Source organism: Erpetoichthys calabaricus, chromosome 3 (assembly GCF_900747795.2).
Source record: "Erpetoichthys calabaricus chromosome 3, fErpCal1.3, whole genome shotgun sequence".
NCBI classification, from domain to species: Eukaryota; Metazoa; Chordata; class Cladistia; order Polypteriformes; family Polypteridae; genus Erpetoichthys; species Erpetoichthys calabaricus.
Genome location: NC_041396.2, coordinates 269,281,586 through 269,298,871, shown reverse-complemented (window position 1 = coordinate 269,298,871; position 17,286 = coordinate 269,281,586). Strand labels below are relative to the sequence as shown.

The window sequence follows — 17,286 nt, the reverse complement described above, 5'->3', positions numbered from 1 at the left end:
CGGTTCCTCCCTGTGTGGATAGCGCTTTGAGTACTGAGAAAAGCGCTATATAAATGTAATGAATTATTATTAGTTTCATCTAAAGATAAAGGAGATGCCAAAAAGCAGAAGATAGCAGAAATCAGGATCAGATAAGAAAAGGTGTCGGAATACCATGGACACATCAAAAGTACCAATTGCTAAAAGCCCAATACTCTGAAATGAGAATCGTAGTTGAAAGAGGGCAAACACAAAGGGTCATTATGCTATCTAGATTTACTTTCTCCTAACTAAACTGCAAAAGATGTTTGTTTTGTTGTCCAGGTCCTCTCATTCTTAAACGGGGGGGGGTTTTGGGGGGGGGCTTAAGTCAGGTGTAATCACATCTAATTAAGCAACAAGATAGATAAAAATAAAATTAATGGATAGCGAAAAATAAAATTCAGCCACAGATTAAGAAACTACTGCAATTTAAAAAAAATCACCCACTGTAGTCCTGCATGGGAAGAGTAACCATGGTGCATACTGTATTATGATGAAAGGGATGACAAATAAGACTGATTTGAGGATCACAAAAAAGTTGCAACTGCCGCAGTAGTCTGCATCAAGTCAAAATGCTGGTTAATTACTCCGCTTTTTTCTGCAGATGGCTGAGAGTCTGATGACGATTGCATATGAAAATGGAATAAACCTCTTTGATACAGCTGAAGTTTATGCATCTGGGAAGTAAGTAGTGCATCTCTAGCTTTATTTAGAAGAAGCTGCTCAGGCTCCTGTGTCATCTGACGGTCAGGATTCTCCTTATCTTGAGATGCAGCAAGGGAGCTGCAAGATCCTGTTCTCACTGGGTGAGAAGCAGGTGCGATGGCAGCTGCATTTAGAGGTGTGCTGACACCACTGGATTGGTGGCTCGGTTCCCTTGAAGCAGATGGAGTATAAATTGCTTTTTTGGTACAAAATCTAACGTCAGCAGCCTTAACTTGTCATTGTCAGAAGCTTGCTGCCTTGAAACCCATGTTGTAGGGAACATTTGCCCATTAAGGCTGCAGCAGGCATTTTTCACACTTGCTGTGCCAGAGACAGTAGCAATAGGCAGTGACTCAGCATGAGCCGGCATCTCGGGGGAGCGGCCTGACTCATCACAAAGAAGTGGAGTGCCTGCCTTTACTTAGAAAATGATGGCCCTGGAACGTGACCTGTTAGCAGCATTTCATTGAGCAGAATGACTTTCAGGGGACACCGGTGCTGATGACTAACAGCTCAGCTTGCTTAACGTGGCTTCTCTGAATTTCATTTTCACAGGGCAGAGGTCACCTTGGGGAACATCATTAAGAAGAAAGGGTGGAGGTGACTATTTTTAAACTCTCTGCAATGTTTGCGTGCCTATCTATCTATCTATCTATCTATCTATCTATCTATCTATCTATCTATCTATCTATCTATCTATCTATCTATCTTACATAGTGCCCTTTATATCTATCATCCTGTCTATCTGTTTTCCATAGCATTTTCCTGTCTATCTATTGATCTATGTATCTATTGGCCAACACTGACTGACACAAATGGTCTTTTACTTAATAAATTCATTCCTCATGATGATTGATAAGCCTGGAACAGCTTATGCTATTTCCTGGTATGGGAGCTCTTGTATGTCTTTTTCCTTGTTAACCACAGTTTGCAGTGCTAGATGTCCAAAAAACTAATCAAAATGAGTACTAAATCTTCAGACAAAGTGATGTTTTGTCTGAGAGATCATATTTGCTGATCTTTTTTTTTCATAAATAGTGTGCCCCAGGCTCAAGTGTAGCTTTCCTGTCTCATCATGTGCCAGTGCTCATCGCAGTGTTATGAACCCCTACAGGCCCGGTACTATGAGTTTATGAAAGGAGATTTGTCCTTAGTCTTTTCTTACAGTATATGGTATGGTTTTCCAGCCACATTCCATGATTTAGTCTCCCAAGGATATATGGTTCCTACTGTCCTTACTTGTTTTAAAAAGTTGACTTAGACTGAGGAATGAGATGAGATTTGTGATGTAAGGTATATTCAGATTGCAAGAAACCTCTTTACAGATGAATAAATCTGTTTAGACTAAATCTCACATCAGTTTCTGAACTTTCCAGAGTATTCCTCAAAATGGAGCACCATTATGAGTTGATGCTGGCCATACTGTGTCATACCTATACCTGAGTGGGCCATGAATTACTCGACATTTTTAGAAAATGCAATCAATGTATTTGTGCATGAAGGGGGAAAGGAGGTCAAGCAGGAATGAGTGTCAGAAATAATACCAATTGCTCTTTGTCCACACAGGAGGTCCAGTTTTGTGGTCACAACTAAGATTTACTGGGGTGGACAGTAAGTACATGCAAATTATATTGTGTGTGTCTGTGCACGTGTTTCTCTGTATTTTTTTCTCATTGCATGCAAATGTGAGTGTCTGAGTAAATAGCAACTTACGTACATTTTAAGAATACTTTCCTTAAAAAGATTTCTTCTGCAAAATAAATCAAGCCTGTGAGAATGTCCACCCTTTGCTAGCTTTCTCAGAATTGCTTAATACAACTTAAGGTCACAGGGGAGCAGAGCCTATCCTAGCAGCATCAAAAGCCTTGGATGGGATGCAAGTTCATCTCATGGCACACAAACACACACATACACATGCACACACACATGCACACACACACATACACTTAATCGCGCACATCAGCGTAATTTAGAGATGCCTTTTAACCTATGTGAGCGAGTGAGGACTTGAGTTTAGAGTTGGGATAACAGACAACAGCCTAGTTAGAGCAGGTCTGCACTTGGGTTCTTCTTTAAGTCCTTAGCTCTTTTATCTGGTTATGGATGTGCTCACTTGTTGGATGAAAGGGTGGGCTTTTTGCCGATGACATTGTGTTGTATAGCACCAGAAAGGAGAAAGTGGAGAGGAAGTTGAAAGAATGTAGAAGGGATTTGGAAGATAGAGAAATGAAGATAAATAGGAAGAAGATTTGAGGTTTAATGATAATCAGGATCCAGGAGTTAATCTGCAGGGAGAGCTATTGAAAAGAGTGGATAAATTTAAATGTCTAGAATCAGTGGTAGACAAAGATGGAAAATCAAATGGAGATAGAACCCATAGAGTACAGTGTGGATGAAACAAAGGGAAGGAAGGTATCAGGAGTATTGAATGATTGAAGAATTTAGACGAAGGTTGAAAATAAGGTTTTAAAAATCATGGTAAGACTAGCAATGATGTGTGGAGGTGAGATATGGGAAGTAAAGGGAGCATAGGAGAAGAAGCTGGATGTAGCAGAAATGAGAATGTTCAGACGGATGTGTGGACTTACAAAAAACTGCAGAATAAGAAATGAGACAATAAGAGGTACAACAGAAGTGGCAGAGATATGTAAGGATGTACAGGAAAGTAGATTAAGATGGTATGGACATGTGAGGAGTAGAGACAATAAATATTTGGGCAAAAGAGTGATGGAAGTGAAAGTACAGGGGAAGAGAAAGCAATGGAGGCCGAAGTGGAGGTGGATGGATAAAGCAAAAGAAGGTTTGAAGGAAAAGAGTCAGACTGGGTGTGGGGGTACAGAACCAAATTATTTGGACTAGGTTGATTCCCCACATAGAAGTGGGAAACGATGAGGAGGAGGAAGAAGAAAAAGAAGAAGATTTTACCTAACTTGTATGCCTTCAGGATCTGGAAGAAAAAATGGAGCAAACACAGAAAAACCTATTTAGACACAAAAAGAACATGCAAATGCTACACAGCCAGTAAGCCGTTCCAGGATCTAGAATCAGCCTTCTTGAGACAAAAGCCTATAACAATGCCACCTTCTCGCTTTAGGTCTTAAAATATGGATGATTTTTAAAATGACATTTAACTGTTTGTTAAAAGCACTTTGCTATTGGAATAAATGTACAGGTACTTCTTAATGAAACGGCCTGCTGCAAACTCCCTTCCACCACACCACAGAATCTTGGTAAGAAAATGTCTCCTTTCCTGACAGGTGATCAGTTACCTAAAAATGAGCTGAATCCATTTCTGATCCTATTTATTTTTATGCTGTCTCACTGTTTAAAATTGTATACAGGAAGGCTTTGTAATGAATCACAACAATGGCAATCAACCCCCTGCCACACATCTATTTCATTTGGCTAAAACAAAGTGACATTCCACCACCAGGAATCAATTGGCAAAAAATGTCAGATTTGAAAGTGCAATGTGAGCTGACATTTGACCTCTGCTCTCTTTTCACTCAGTCGATGAAACACACATTAAAAAGTCTGCCTTATAAAAGGGCAAGCAAACTTTCAAGTGCCTCGAGATTTGTTGTCCCCTTGTAATTGATAGTTGCACCCCTACATAATTACAGGCACAATTCTAAACCTTGGGTGTTTTTTTTCTTTGCCTGCGTGTTTTTGTGTAGTGTCCTTGAGTGTGTGTCTGTATTAAAGCGTGATATGAATGCAAACGAGGATCTGCTTGTATACAGTGTGTGATTACAAGTGAGTATCAGCATGTGGACTGCCAGATGAATTTTCTGGATGTGTGACAGTTTGTTTCACTGTGTTTGCACAAAAGCCATTTTACAGAAAATGAAGGCACAGTTTATTATACACAAAGCAGCATGAATGCAGCCATTGCCATCTTTCTGTAATGTAGAATATTCATCAAGAATACCTTTGTCCACCGGACCGAACAGGCATTTTCAAGGTTATCTACACAAATGCAGAATTGACCCACCTCTACTGTTGCATCATCACCATGGCAACATCAAACTGGACTAGCAGTATTGCCGTCGGAAGCCCAGAGACACTTCGTTCCACTTGCTAATTTTTATGTTTGCACAGCCGGCGTGGGTTTAAGGGTTTCAATGTATGATGAATTTTCAGCTCATTTCTTTAGGAAAAGATCCGACACATTGGTGTGAAAAGCTTTGTGTAGTCTTACTATGAATGACAAAATGAAAGCTATTAGTGAGATTCAGTCAGCCCACCTTCATCAGGACTGAAAAGCACATTGGCAGCTTTCACTCCTACAGCTTGATTCTACATCCGTCCATTTGCTAACCTGCTTATCCGTTTGAGGGTCATGGGGAGCCACACATTGTCCTGTCAATCATCCTGGGAGGAAGAATGGAGAAACACTCAGACATGATGAGAATGTGCAGTGCAGGGCCAAAACAAGAAATTCAAAGCAACTAAAGTTCCTTCTGCTGAGTCAGAGGTCTGAAAACAACAATGGTGTCAAAAGCCATGAGACAGAAAACATTAAGTGGGGCTGAAGGAATGATGTTTAAGTGATTCAACAGGGTTATGTGACGAAAGACAGGAAATGAGCACCATAGTGGGACAAGCAGACTTTATCTGTCACCACAACCTGGATGTCTGTCTTCAGCCCAACCCTGAATGGACATCTAAGAAGGTTTCAGCAGGTGCAGTTTCACATGATGTGACATAAGGCTCGTGACAGACAGCATAGAGACCCAGAATGGGAATTAAAGTCTCACAGAACCTGCAACCTTGTGCCATCCAGTCCAAATACTAATTGACATTATTCATTTTGTGTAGCAACTTTCAGAGTGATGAACACACAGTGTTCCATTACATTACTCTTCAAAATGAATCCATCCATTTATTGAAAGTGCTGAATCTAATTCTGTGGAACACAGTAAGGCAGAGTTATTGACTCAAGTCAGAAAGCCAACCTGGACAGACTTCCATGCCCACTGCAGGGCAAACTCGCCATCACACCAGGGCAATTTTAAGTCACCATTTAATGGCCAGAAGTAGGAAAACTACAGCAAAATCACATCATGTGTAGGGACAGACACCACATTTCAGTGGGGGATTCTTGATTTTAGGCCTCTCTTATAACATATTATTCCATATAAGCCCTCAAGTGGTGGTCCTTGAACTAAGTCACTTTGATGAGATCCAAAGGCATGTAGCCATGTTTTAAATGTTGCCCCACAGAAAGGTCGCAGTGATCTCAGCATCCACCTGTAAAGCCCCTCTTCTGGCTCATAGTATGCCACTTTTAACCCTCTTAAGATAGTTAACTTCATTATCCCCAAGAGGGAAATTTCATTTTGTAATGTGGCTACTCAATTAACATAACACAAAATTACATCTACAAACAAATTTACGAGCATGTTGCTTTAATATAAATTTCCAAGGCCATATTGTTTGCTCAGTGGATTTAGTTGACTTTGGTGATAGAGAATGCATTTGGATATTCAAGCTTTGAGGCAGCTACACTAACCATTCACCCACCTTTCTCTCACATGGTTATTCTATTTGCTTAAATTCAAGCTTTAGTATTTTATATAGCAACTTTTCAGAGCTCCATAATCTTTGGTTCAAATCCTGTGCTTCTCAATGCTTTCCCTGTGTTCATCTGATTTTTCTCCTGTTTCCCTCTAATCCTACATTTGAACATACCAAAGGTGTGTAAGTTAGGCTGATCAGTGAGGAGTCTCTGGTCACCCTGTCATAAAGTGACACATTGTCCAAGGCTGGGTCTTGCCTTGCATTCAGTATTGCTGGGATAGCCATTCATCAGCTTGTTTTTAAATAAGCATGTTTAGAAAATGAATGAATGAAATAACATCCAACATGAATACATGTCCAGGGTTTGCCTCCCAGGTCCTCTCTGCGTGTTGTCGCCATGTCTGCGTGGTGCTCTTGTTTTCTTCCACTGTCCAAAGACATTCAGGTTAGGTGAATTGATGATGCTTGATGGTGTGTGTGTGTTTGCCTTGTGATGGATTGGCTCCCTGTCCAGGGTTTGCTCCTACTTTGCACCATGGTCTGGATGAGCAACTTAGAAAATGACATTACATGAATACACATCTGAGAAACTGCACAAACTCTGTTAGGTCACTCAAAGAAACAGCACAGGAATTTGAACAAATATTACCTTGTGGTCCAAACTCTTTTGCTGCACTTTCTTTCCAGGTCATTTTCTTTGTGAAATTTACATATTCTACCAGTGGTTGTGTCAGGTTTCTCCCTGTGCTCAGGTTTCATTTTTCAGTGAGTGTTCCTGGCAACAGTCTGGCATGTTAACCACATGGCCTGAAATGGAAACACAGGATAGATACATAGATCAATAGACAGACAGGAGGATGCTATGGGAAACAGATAGACAGGATGATAGATATAAAGGGCATTATGTAAGATAGATAGATAGATAGATAGATAGATAGATAGATAGATAGATAGATAGATAGATAGATAGATAGATAGATAGATAGATAGATAGATAGATAGATAGATAGATAGATAGATAGATAGATAGATAGATAGATAGATAGGAGGAGGAGCAGGTTAGGAGCATGCACAATAGATCAAACAACAACCTCCTCTAAAATACATAAAATACTTGTTTAATGATAAGATGTAGTCCAGTGAGGCATTATAAAGGCATATTGCCACTGATATAAAGGAGCCCTGATAGCCTTTATTGACACACTTCTGCTGAATAATTTTTATTTAAAAGTACTTATAATGACGGTGTGGCAGAGAAAGGATGTGCAGCAATTTAAATCCAACTTGTTAGTCACAAGGCCACAGACATACCATAACATTCTCATACCCACTTAATACAATGCAGGAGGAACAAAGCCTATCCTGGGAGCACTGCGCATACATTAGAAGGCATTCTTGGACTGGGCACTTGTCCATCCATTTAGACGAACACCCAAGCTCACAGCTGCACTCAGTTGTAATCTGGAATTGCCAGTTATCCTAATGTGCTCGTCTTTGGGGATGGGCTCCCTTGTGTGCAGGCATGTTGAAACATCGAGTCAGAGTAAATTCAGAAAAACAGTGCCATCTAGAGGACAAAGTTGGAATTTCTAATTGACTGTTTACGGCAGTGTTTCCCAAACTCGGTCCTGGTGAAGCCCTGTGGCTGCAGGTTTTTGTTCCAACCAGCTTCTGTTTTTAATTGGACTCCAGGGCTAATTAAGTGATGTGTTATTTCCCAAGTTCTGTGTTTAGGGAACAATATAGAAATTAGAAAACTAAGCTTGCTAAAAAAAATATTAAAATGTACCAAGCAGTTATATAGGAATAATGTATTTTTTTTTCTTTTAAACATTATTTTCATCTTGATTTTCATTCTACTTTTCTAGGTGTTCTAATTGTTTAATTGATCCATTATTTACTAATTTGTGCGTCTGACTCTAAAGTAGTTGCAGCCTTTGATTATTCAGTGTTGTTTGCCTGGGTGTCTGATCGGCTCGTTTTAAATTGTCATTATTAAGATACAATGAAGAGGGAAACACTGCACAGAGAAAGGGCAAAGTATAATGAAATCAACAAAAGAGAGTTAAGCATTTAAATCTATAGCAAAAGCAGAAATATTTCTAAATGTCTTATAAATGTAAAAACCATGCTGCTGTGCTTTTCTGAATGTCAAATAAAAGAAAAAAAAAAACAGCTAATTAAATGAGATCCGTGTTATCAGGTGTTGTCACTGATTAGGAATCTGGTTGGAACAAAAACCTGCATCCACAGGGGGTCCACCAGGACCGAGTTTGGGAAACACTGGTTTACAGCTAAACCAAGGCTCTCAATTTCAATCCTATACACCTCTGTTGCTGATCTTCCTTTTTACTTTTTCTATGCCTGGTTTTTCAGAGGGCTGCAGACCATCCCAGCAGTTGCTTTTCAACAGATAGATAGATAGATAGATAGATAGATAGATAGATAGATAGATAGATAGATAGATAGATAGATAGATAGATAGATAGAACTTTATTTGTCCTCAGGGGAAAATTGGCTTTTTTACATAATCTCAATAAATAAATAAATAAATATTGTTACAGTATACCAAACAACAACACCCCTCTCTGATGCACACCAGAATAACTAAAAGGAATGAAAACAAAAGAAGAAATAAAACTTCTGATACGGCTAAAGCTGAAAAGAGCAGCCGGTAATGCATTATACTTATGTATTGCTGTTGGAATAAAGGAGCCCCACTAGCATTTCTTGACACACTTGTACTGTAGAATTTGTTTTCTCACAGTCCTTAAAGTTAACGTGTCACAGAGAGCATGAGCAGTATTATTCATATTGGCACTCGGTTTTGTTTTAATTCACTCCTCTGCTACTGCCTCCAGGGGGTCCAGAGTCTGTCTAATTGCCGATCCTGCCCTTTAAATTAGCTTGTTAATTCGGTGGTCCTCTCTTGACATGATGTTACCAGTCTCTGAAAAAAAAGAGCATACTCTGCCTTTTCCTACATAGTTCCTCTGTGTTACGAGACCAAACCAGCCTGTCATTGATGTTGACCCCCAGATACTTGTAGCAGCACATTACCTCTGCATCCACTCCCAGAATAGTGACCAGGCCTACAAGCTCTTTGGTGCAGTGAAGGTCAATGCTTAGTTGCAGACAGTTCTCAAAGTTCTCCATCTGACTCCTATCATCTATCTCAACTCCCTTATCAATAAACCCCCTGGGAAATTTATCTAAAGAGTTTAATTCTGCTCCTAGTTTGTAATGTTATCCTTAATCCTTATCCTTTCCTATCCTTTTGTAATTATATTTATTTATATTTCATTGTATTTGTTACATTTACAATAAAGATATTCTGATTCTGATGCTAGGAATTAGATAAAAAAATGAATCATTGAATTTAAGACTTATTTTATGAACTGGTGATTTAAAATATTAATGAATTTAAGAATTTTCAATGATGCAGTAACTGAAGCCTATCACAACAACATTTGGTGCATGGTCTGGAACTGAATCTAAATGGGGACCTAGTCTGTTGCAGGGTACACTCATGCACATGTTAATTTAGAGATTCCATGTGGGACAAAACCCACATAGACACATAGAATATGCAGACTTCAAAACAAAGAACCTCTGGATGAAATTTGAAACCAGGTCATTGGATCCATAAGGTGGCAGTGCCCTTTATTTAAAGACAAAGTATTGCTGTCATTAAATTAATTTAGGAATTAAGGAATATTTTAGGAGCGTAATAACTTCATTTAGTATAAATTGGATATAGCAGATGCCACCTCACATCCTTTGGACCCCATATCTGGGGTGCCTTCTCCATGGTTCGGGTTTCCACTAACAGTCCTTGCACTATTGGCATGTTAACCAAATATTCTAAACTGACAATTTATGAATGAGTGCGTGACATCCACTCCAGGTTTTGGTTTCTGCAGAGGTTCCATCTCTCAAGTGTTAATTAATTGGATATAGTAGATTCTGAAAAATGGACAGATGGACATTTTATTGATTTATTCCTAAACTGAACAACTATTTTATTAATTCATTTATTTTACAAAACTATTTTCTCTAATGGGTTATGGGATGTCAGAGCCAATCCTTGAAGCACTTAGTTCCTTTCAAGAACCAATCATGGGCAGGTTGTCAGTCCATCACAGGGCACAACATTGGGGAAACTGGAGAAGAACCAAGCAGACACATGGAAAACATGCCAACTTCAAACAGACAGTGACTCAATGGTGTGTTCAACCTGGACATAGCAGTATTCCATTCAGAATTGTTTTATAGTTTGGTAAAGAAGACTTCACAGAAAAATAAAGAAAAAGAAGAAGAAAAGGGTCAGTCAGCAACAGGACAAATAGTTTAATAGTGAATCAGATAATGCAGTGACTGACAGGCAGCAGAGGTGCAAATTATCACAAACACTTTTCACTCTCTGTGTCGAAGCAATAAGGAGAGTGGGAAATCCTAAAGGAGGGCGTCTTGATTGGAGGATAAACATTGTGATCATGCAGATTTGCAGATGACAGAGCAGTGCTTGCTAAAGCAGATGAAGGGTTACAAGTTTTAGTCACCAAGCTAAAAGAAGCAGCAAAAGATTTTGAGGCAAAAATAAACCTGAACAAGTTAGAAAATGTACGCATGGTGTAACATTCGGTTGCGTTCGAGGCCTATGCAGGCGCTGTACTTGCCATTGCTGCTGCATTTGTAATTGTAATAGAGCTGCTTCAGAATTAAACTTCTTTTTTGTGTATTTGTTCTGTTGCTTTGTCCACCCCTGTAACTTGGAAAGAAAGGAAAACAAATGAAGAAGTAATGTATCAGGTTGGAGACAAGCTCATCCTGTTATTTGAGAAAAAATATGGAAACTGGATTGGGAATGTTGTAAGAGAGAAGAACAAAATTAACAAGCCAATCAAAGATAGGTTCCTGGAGAGAAGACAAAGAGGAGATAAACAAAATAAAATGCTAGATGATACTCAGAACAGAATGACATATGCATTGATGAAAGTAGTAGCTGAAGTGGAGCCAAGAGGAGAAAAGTACTATGTTGATGAATTATTCTGAAATGCAATTTATGGTGGTTTCCTCCCTTGTGGCCAATTCAGCTATGATAGAGTCTGAATCTAAACTTCCATTCTCTATATTAGAATTGTGGGGTTTTTGCCAGCAGCATCAGGTGCACAGCAGGACCCAGCTTTTTATGAGCTAGTCTTGCTCACAAATTAGCATTCACTTACACTAAGCCAGTTAAGGCTGTCAGTTAACCTAATGTGTTGGTTCCTATCGTTACTCTGCAAAGTATAAATTTGGCAAGGGCTTAAAATGTGAAAATGTTTGCAAAACATGTTTGCTGTTTGAGGACTTTACAAGTATGATTGATGTAAAAACTGGCTCTGTTGCTCCAAGTGAATGTTATCCTTCCATTTTGTTTCAAAGCTACTTGTGTTAGTCATCTCAGGGTTGAGGAAAGGGAGCACAGCCAGTGCAAGCAGTATGGCCAAGGTCTCCTCTTAAAACACACAGGCCTCCATCACCACCCCCCGAGAAAGAGCAACCCCAGAGTGGTGCAGTTGACACACTTAGCAGTAATTAATTATTTATGGGCAGCTCTTATGGTTTAGTGGCTAAAACTTTGGAGCTGAAGGTTCAGCCAACACCAGTGGAACACATTTGTCAATCCATAGTAAATAATATTCACTTCAAATCCTAAAAGTTTTATTTGTTCATATGAGGAGTTTTCAAATGTTTTTTGACTATTCTATTGGAATGTCTCTGTGTTTGCTTTTTGGATTGTGAAGCACCTTAAGATTACTTGTTTTAGTGAAGTACATAAATCTATCCATCTTCCTAACCCACATGTTCAGGGCAGGGTCATGGGGAAGATGGAGCCTATCCCAGCAAACATAGGGCATGTAATGAAGATGAAAGCTTTTTTCAGCTTATTAAATAAGTAGTATTTAATTTGAGTGTTTAATTTTAGGAAGATGTAGCTTATAAATTAATAAACTGTGAGACCAAGACTATATATTATACAGCTCAAAGGAAAACTCTCATTACTTTTAATTAAGAGTGTTTAAACAGGAGTTTAGCAAAAATGTCCTGACAGGCAGGCAATTACATCATTCTGTCAACAGCTGCAGTGTCTGACTCTTTACATGAGACAAAAGATGGGCTTACAAAGGTTTAAAAATAAATGTTTAGAAGACATTGCAAGCCAAGTTTGAGACCCCTCTAGAAGTGGAGTAACAGGGATAAAATGACAGGGATAACAGCATTGTAAATGTGGGGTTTTTCAGGGACCTCTAGAAATGCACTAATTCTAACTGAAAGCCAAGTGCAGGAGTCATAGTCAGATGACTGAAGACAAGAGACTGTTGAATTCCAATATTTTATATTTTATTTAACATAATAAATAACTGAAAACAATAAACAAACATAAATAATGTAGGTAAACCAATATGGCAGAAAGAAAAGTCTCTCGTGAACAGGCAACCACTTCTGGTCGAGGGCGTGACCTTATTAAACTTACAGACATGTATGACCAGAATGTTGAATTATGGGATGCAAATGAGGCAAGAATTCTGGGAAGGATATGCAAATATAAAGCAAAAGTTAGGAAAATATTTTAATTTTTGTTCAAATGGTTAACCTCAGATAAACTAACCAGTGTGCATATGGTTATAATATCATATGAAAGAGGAGTTTTTGAGGAATGTGTTGTTTAACTTGTATTTTTTAATTAGTTTAAAATAGTTTCATATTAACATGTAACAAAAGCCAAGGGAACTTATCACTTGTCTGATTTTGATTGATATACCTTACTAAAAATAGCCATCACAGTATAAAAGAAAGCGCCTGTATTGGTCTGACGCAGATATTATACAGCATTTGGGAGAGTCAAATGACATACTGTTTTTAAAAAGAATGGATGACACACAGCCTTTATTATAAGAATGCAGAATTGGTTTGAGAGAGAGATAGGCCATAGGCAGTTCTGAAGCAATACTAAAATAAAATGCATCCCAAAGACAAAAGCAGAGCACAATCTACAAAATGAAAATTAGATCCATCGAAGGCAAGGAAGTCTGCACCATGGAGGCACATACTTTGAAAGAAAGCACTAGTTGGATTAAGAATAATAAACTAAAATACTAAAACGCACACAAGGTTACATTGAAGTGAAACTCGCTTTTATGGATATTGATTTGAAAAGTTTAGGCTGTATGATTTTTTGACTTTTGACTTCAAGTATTCAATGCCTGGTTTCTCTGCAAATAAACATAAACATTGATTGAATTAATGTCTGAATATTACCTCAGTGAAACATGCCCTGTTTATTGATATCATTTGCCTCAATATGTTTGTTCGAGTGATTAGGTATTTGTAGAGCTCTTTTAATGGTAGTGACCAGGAAAAGCAAAGGATAAAGGTAGCCTGGCAGGAGAACCTCCTGGCCTTTTTGGAGTATGCCTTGCATCAGAGCCGGCCCTAGACAATTTCGGGCACAAAGCAAACTGATACCGAGGGCCCCGTAAGGGGCCCGACCCCTGCAGCTAGGGGGTCCGGGGCAGAGCTCCGGTAGCCAAGAGATTTCCTGCATTCTGAGCTGCAAAAATGCATTTTCCCGGCATCTACAACCATCACTTTTTGACAATTTCCGTTTGACACTGACAACCGTAACCGTAACACACTGACATTGTATTGTATTATACAATAATTTCAAACTGTGGAAATTCGGCAAGGCCTAACTACTATCTACAAGACGTTCTTTCTAACACAATGGAAATATATTGATATGAAGGAAAGTGATGTCTTTACGAAGAGAAGGGCCCCTTTTATGCTCTGTCGAGAATGCAGTGCGGCGGAGTGGCCCTGACTGAAGCGTAAGTGGCGCCTACTGAGGACAGAGGCACAGATGAGCCATGGAGGCGGCAACAGGCGCACGGGCCTGAGTGAAGCGCAATGAAGATTGAAGTGCCGAGTGGAGATGTCCACGTGGAGTAATTAGGTGATGGAATATGTTGCCCATGAATTATATATATAAAAAAATTAGTAATAGAGGTTGGAGTGAAGGAGTCTCTTGCTCCATTGGTCCCTCCGCAGCAGCGTCGCATCACAGGAAAAAAAAAAACCTTGGGCGCAGTGGGCCCCCTCCAGCTGTGGGCCCGAAGCGGTCGCTTCATTCGCTTCGCCCTAAGGCCGGCTCTGCTTGCATGTTTTGTCAGGTATGAGCTGTGCTCATTCTGCTAGATTTGTGCAGCCCTTTCTAAGGTGACTTCTTGGGAAGTCCCAGTAGGAGTATAGCTCTTGAAGAGGCTCTTGGCCTTTGCTAAGACAGTTTAAAATGTATCTCTTTCATGGTAGAAATTTGGCCATTCCAACAGGGGTGTGGTTTATGAGTGACTTCTGGCTCTTACTATGATTTTGACATTTAGCTAGCAAGCCTCTGCCCTTGCTGAGCTGTATTGACACTAAGTTAGCCACACTTTGTAGCCAGCTTCAGCTACTGCTGAGATGTATTAATACTGAGGTATCTAGATTAGGTTGTTGCAAAAATATTCATGCTGATGTAGCTAGCCTCAGGCTTTGTTGAGATGTATTGACCCTAATGTAGCCAGCTGTCATAGAGATATTGATGCTGAGTAAGGCAGCGTTGACTTATGCTGAGATGTATTGATGCTGTGGTAGCCAGCCTCAGCCATCACAGAGATACTGACACTGAGGTAGCCAGCCTCAGCCCTTGCTGAGATATGTTGATGGTGAGGTAGTCAGTCTTAGCCATATTGGCACTGAAGTAGCTAGCCTCATCCCTTGCCGAGGTGTACTGATACTGTGGTAGCCAGTGTCACCCATCACAGAGATGTTGACACTGAGGTTGCCAGCTTTGGCCATTGCTGAGATCTATTGACGCTGATGTAGCCAGGCTAGGCTGTTGCAGAGATATTGATACTGAGGTAGTGGGCTTCAGAAATTGCTGACATGTATTAATTTTGAGGTAGCCAGCCTCGGCCATCACAGAGATATTGACACTGAGGTAGTCAGTTTCGGCCATTGCTGTCTGTGATGACAATGAGTGATGAGCGAATGTCAAACAGGTAAATATTATAGGGTGTACATATAAATCAAGGGTAGCAATTCAGACATTTCCAGAATTAATTTGTCCACCAATTTAAAAAGAACATTAGAGACTGAAGTGCTTTTCATTAACACTTTCACACAGGAAAACAGGGCATACATGAGGTATATAAATATTATTATTTTTGCGTGAAGCCCAGACAGACATTGTCTATACCAGGGGTCTCCAACTCCAGTCCTGGAGAGCTACTGTGGCTGCAAGTTTTCATTCTAACTCTTTTCTTAATTAGTGACCAGTTTTTGCTGCTAATTAACTATTTCCCTTTATTTTAATTGACTTTTCTGGAGACTCTGACCGCTGAATTGATTCTTTTTTCTTTAAACAGCACCTAAACATAAATCTGATGTGAAGTGAGCCAACAGATGACTAACTAAGTTGTGGCCTCAAACTCCAACCAACTTCACTTCATTCAGTTTCTTAATTTGAAGCCAATTCTTGTTGCCAACTAAACCCGTTATTTAATTCCATGGTGCTCATTCTGCCATGGCAGACATTTCCAAAACTGTTGATTTTTTTTAAAGAGCACTGTCAAAATGTTTTGTGGACCTGAGCAGATCAACATTACTGAGGCCTTCACCTTTCTTTATATTCGGTTATTGTGTGATGGACGCAGGTTGTTGTTTATGTATTGGTTCATTTTGTGTTTTAATATTGTTTGGTTGCTAATTAAGTACAAAAGAAATAATTAAGGGGCCTGAGTCTTAAGATGTGCATCAATTAAAATTAAGGCAAAGTGGTAACTAGCATCAAAACCTGGTCACTAATTAAGAAAAGGGTTAGAATGAAAACCTGCAGCCACAGTAACTCTCCAGGACTGGATTTGGAGACCCCTGGTCTATAGTAAAGAACCTTTATGCAAAGCACCTTACGATAGAGTTTACACAGTAAGATATTACAGTATATAATATTAATATGTATGCTTGAGAAATGTATATGGTGGTCTTAGTTTACAATATTTAACTAGTATGGTAAAGTTTATTTTATATGACACCTTTACTCCACAAACATCATCATAAAAAAGCATGTTTAGGAAATGGATGGACAGCTACCATCCTTTAAAACAAACTCCAACAAAAGTTATTTTTATAGCTACTGCATATATAAAAGAAATATAATAATATTAATGCTTTTGCTTTAACCTGTCCTTAACAGAATTAGCATGCCCTAGATGCATGAATGTGCTCTTTGTGTGCAACCTTTCTTATCTATAATATGTATGTATTCATAGTATTGGTGGATAGGGTGGTACTGCACATAAAACATCTGCTTCTTGTGTTCTAGGGCTGAAACAGAGAGGGGTCTGTCCAGGAAGCACATCATTGAAGGTAGGCCGGAGTGTTACCTCAGTGGCAAGAACCTCAAAAGGTTCTTCCATCCAGGAATTACTTGTCGAAAGAGTGGGGCATGTTAGATGGGCTCCACATCAGTTAGGCTACACAGGCCTTGTAGGAAATCCTAATTGTCGTCTGGCCACAGATTATGTAGAGTGTTTGTCTGGGCTTTAAGGTACTCTGCAGGATGCCGTTGGGTAGTCTGTCAAAGTCTGTTATCTGCGACCTGATGCGGTTACTTTTCTACACAGGTCTGAAAGGGTCGCTGGAGAGACTTCAGCTGGAATATGTGGACCTTGTATTTGCTAACCGTACAGATGTCAACAGCCCCATGGAAGGTAAGGGCCATGAATAGCAGAGTGTACAGCAAACTTTGCATGTTTTACTTATTGCTTCATTGCAGCTCACAAAGAACTGGTCCCTGCTCATTTGTTCAATGATAAATGCCTAGCAAAAAAAAAATTTTAAAAATGTTTAGAATAATTTTAAATTGAGCCCAACAAGTCAGTCACTCAATACCAGGGAAATCAGTCAAGTCTGGGAGGGCCATAGTGGCTTTGGACTTTTATTCCAGATAAT

The 17,286-nt window shown here is 39.4% G+C and overlaps 1 protein-coding gene across 1 annotated transcript in view; it reads left to right on the top strand.

Annotated features, from left to right (window-relative positions):
- LOC114648921 (voltage-gated potassium channel subunit beta-1-like) overlaps positions 1-17,286 on the top strand; it is a 212,969-nt gene that overhangs the window by 163,245 nt on the left and 32,438 nt on the right. The window contains exons 4-8 of the mRNA XM_028798266.2: positions 626-705; positions 1,282-1,326; positions 2,293-2,337; positions 16,658-16,701; positions 16,959-17,045. Coding sequence (XP_028654099.1) covers positions 626-705; positions 1,282-1,326; positions 2,293-2,337; positions 16,658-16,701; positions 16,959-17,045 — 301 coding nt within the window. The remainder of the gene's footprint in view (positions 1-625; positions 706-1,281; positions 1,327-2,292; positions 2,338-16,657; positions 16,702-16,958; positions 17,046-17,286) is intronic.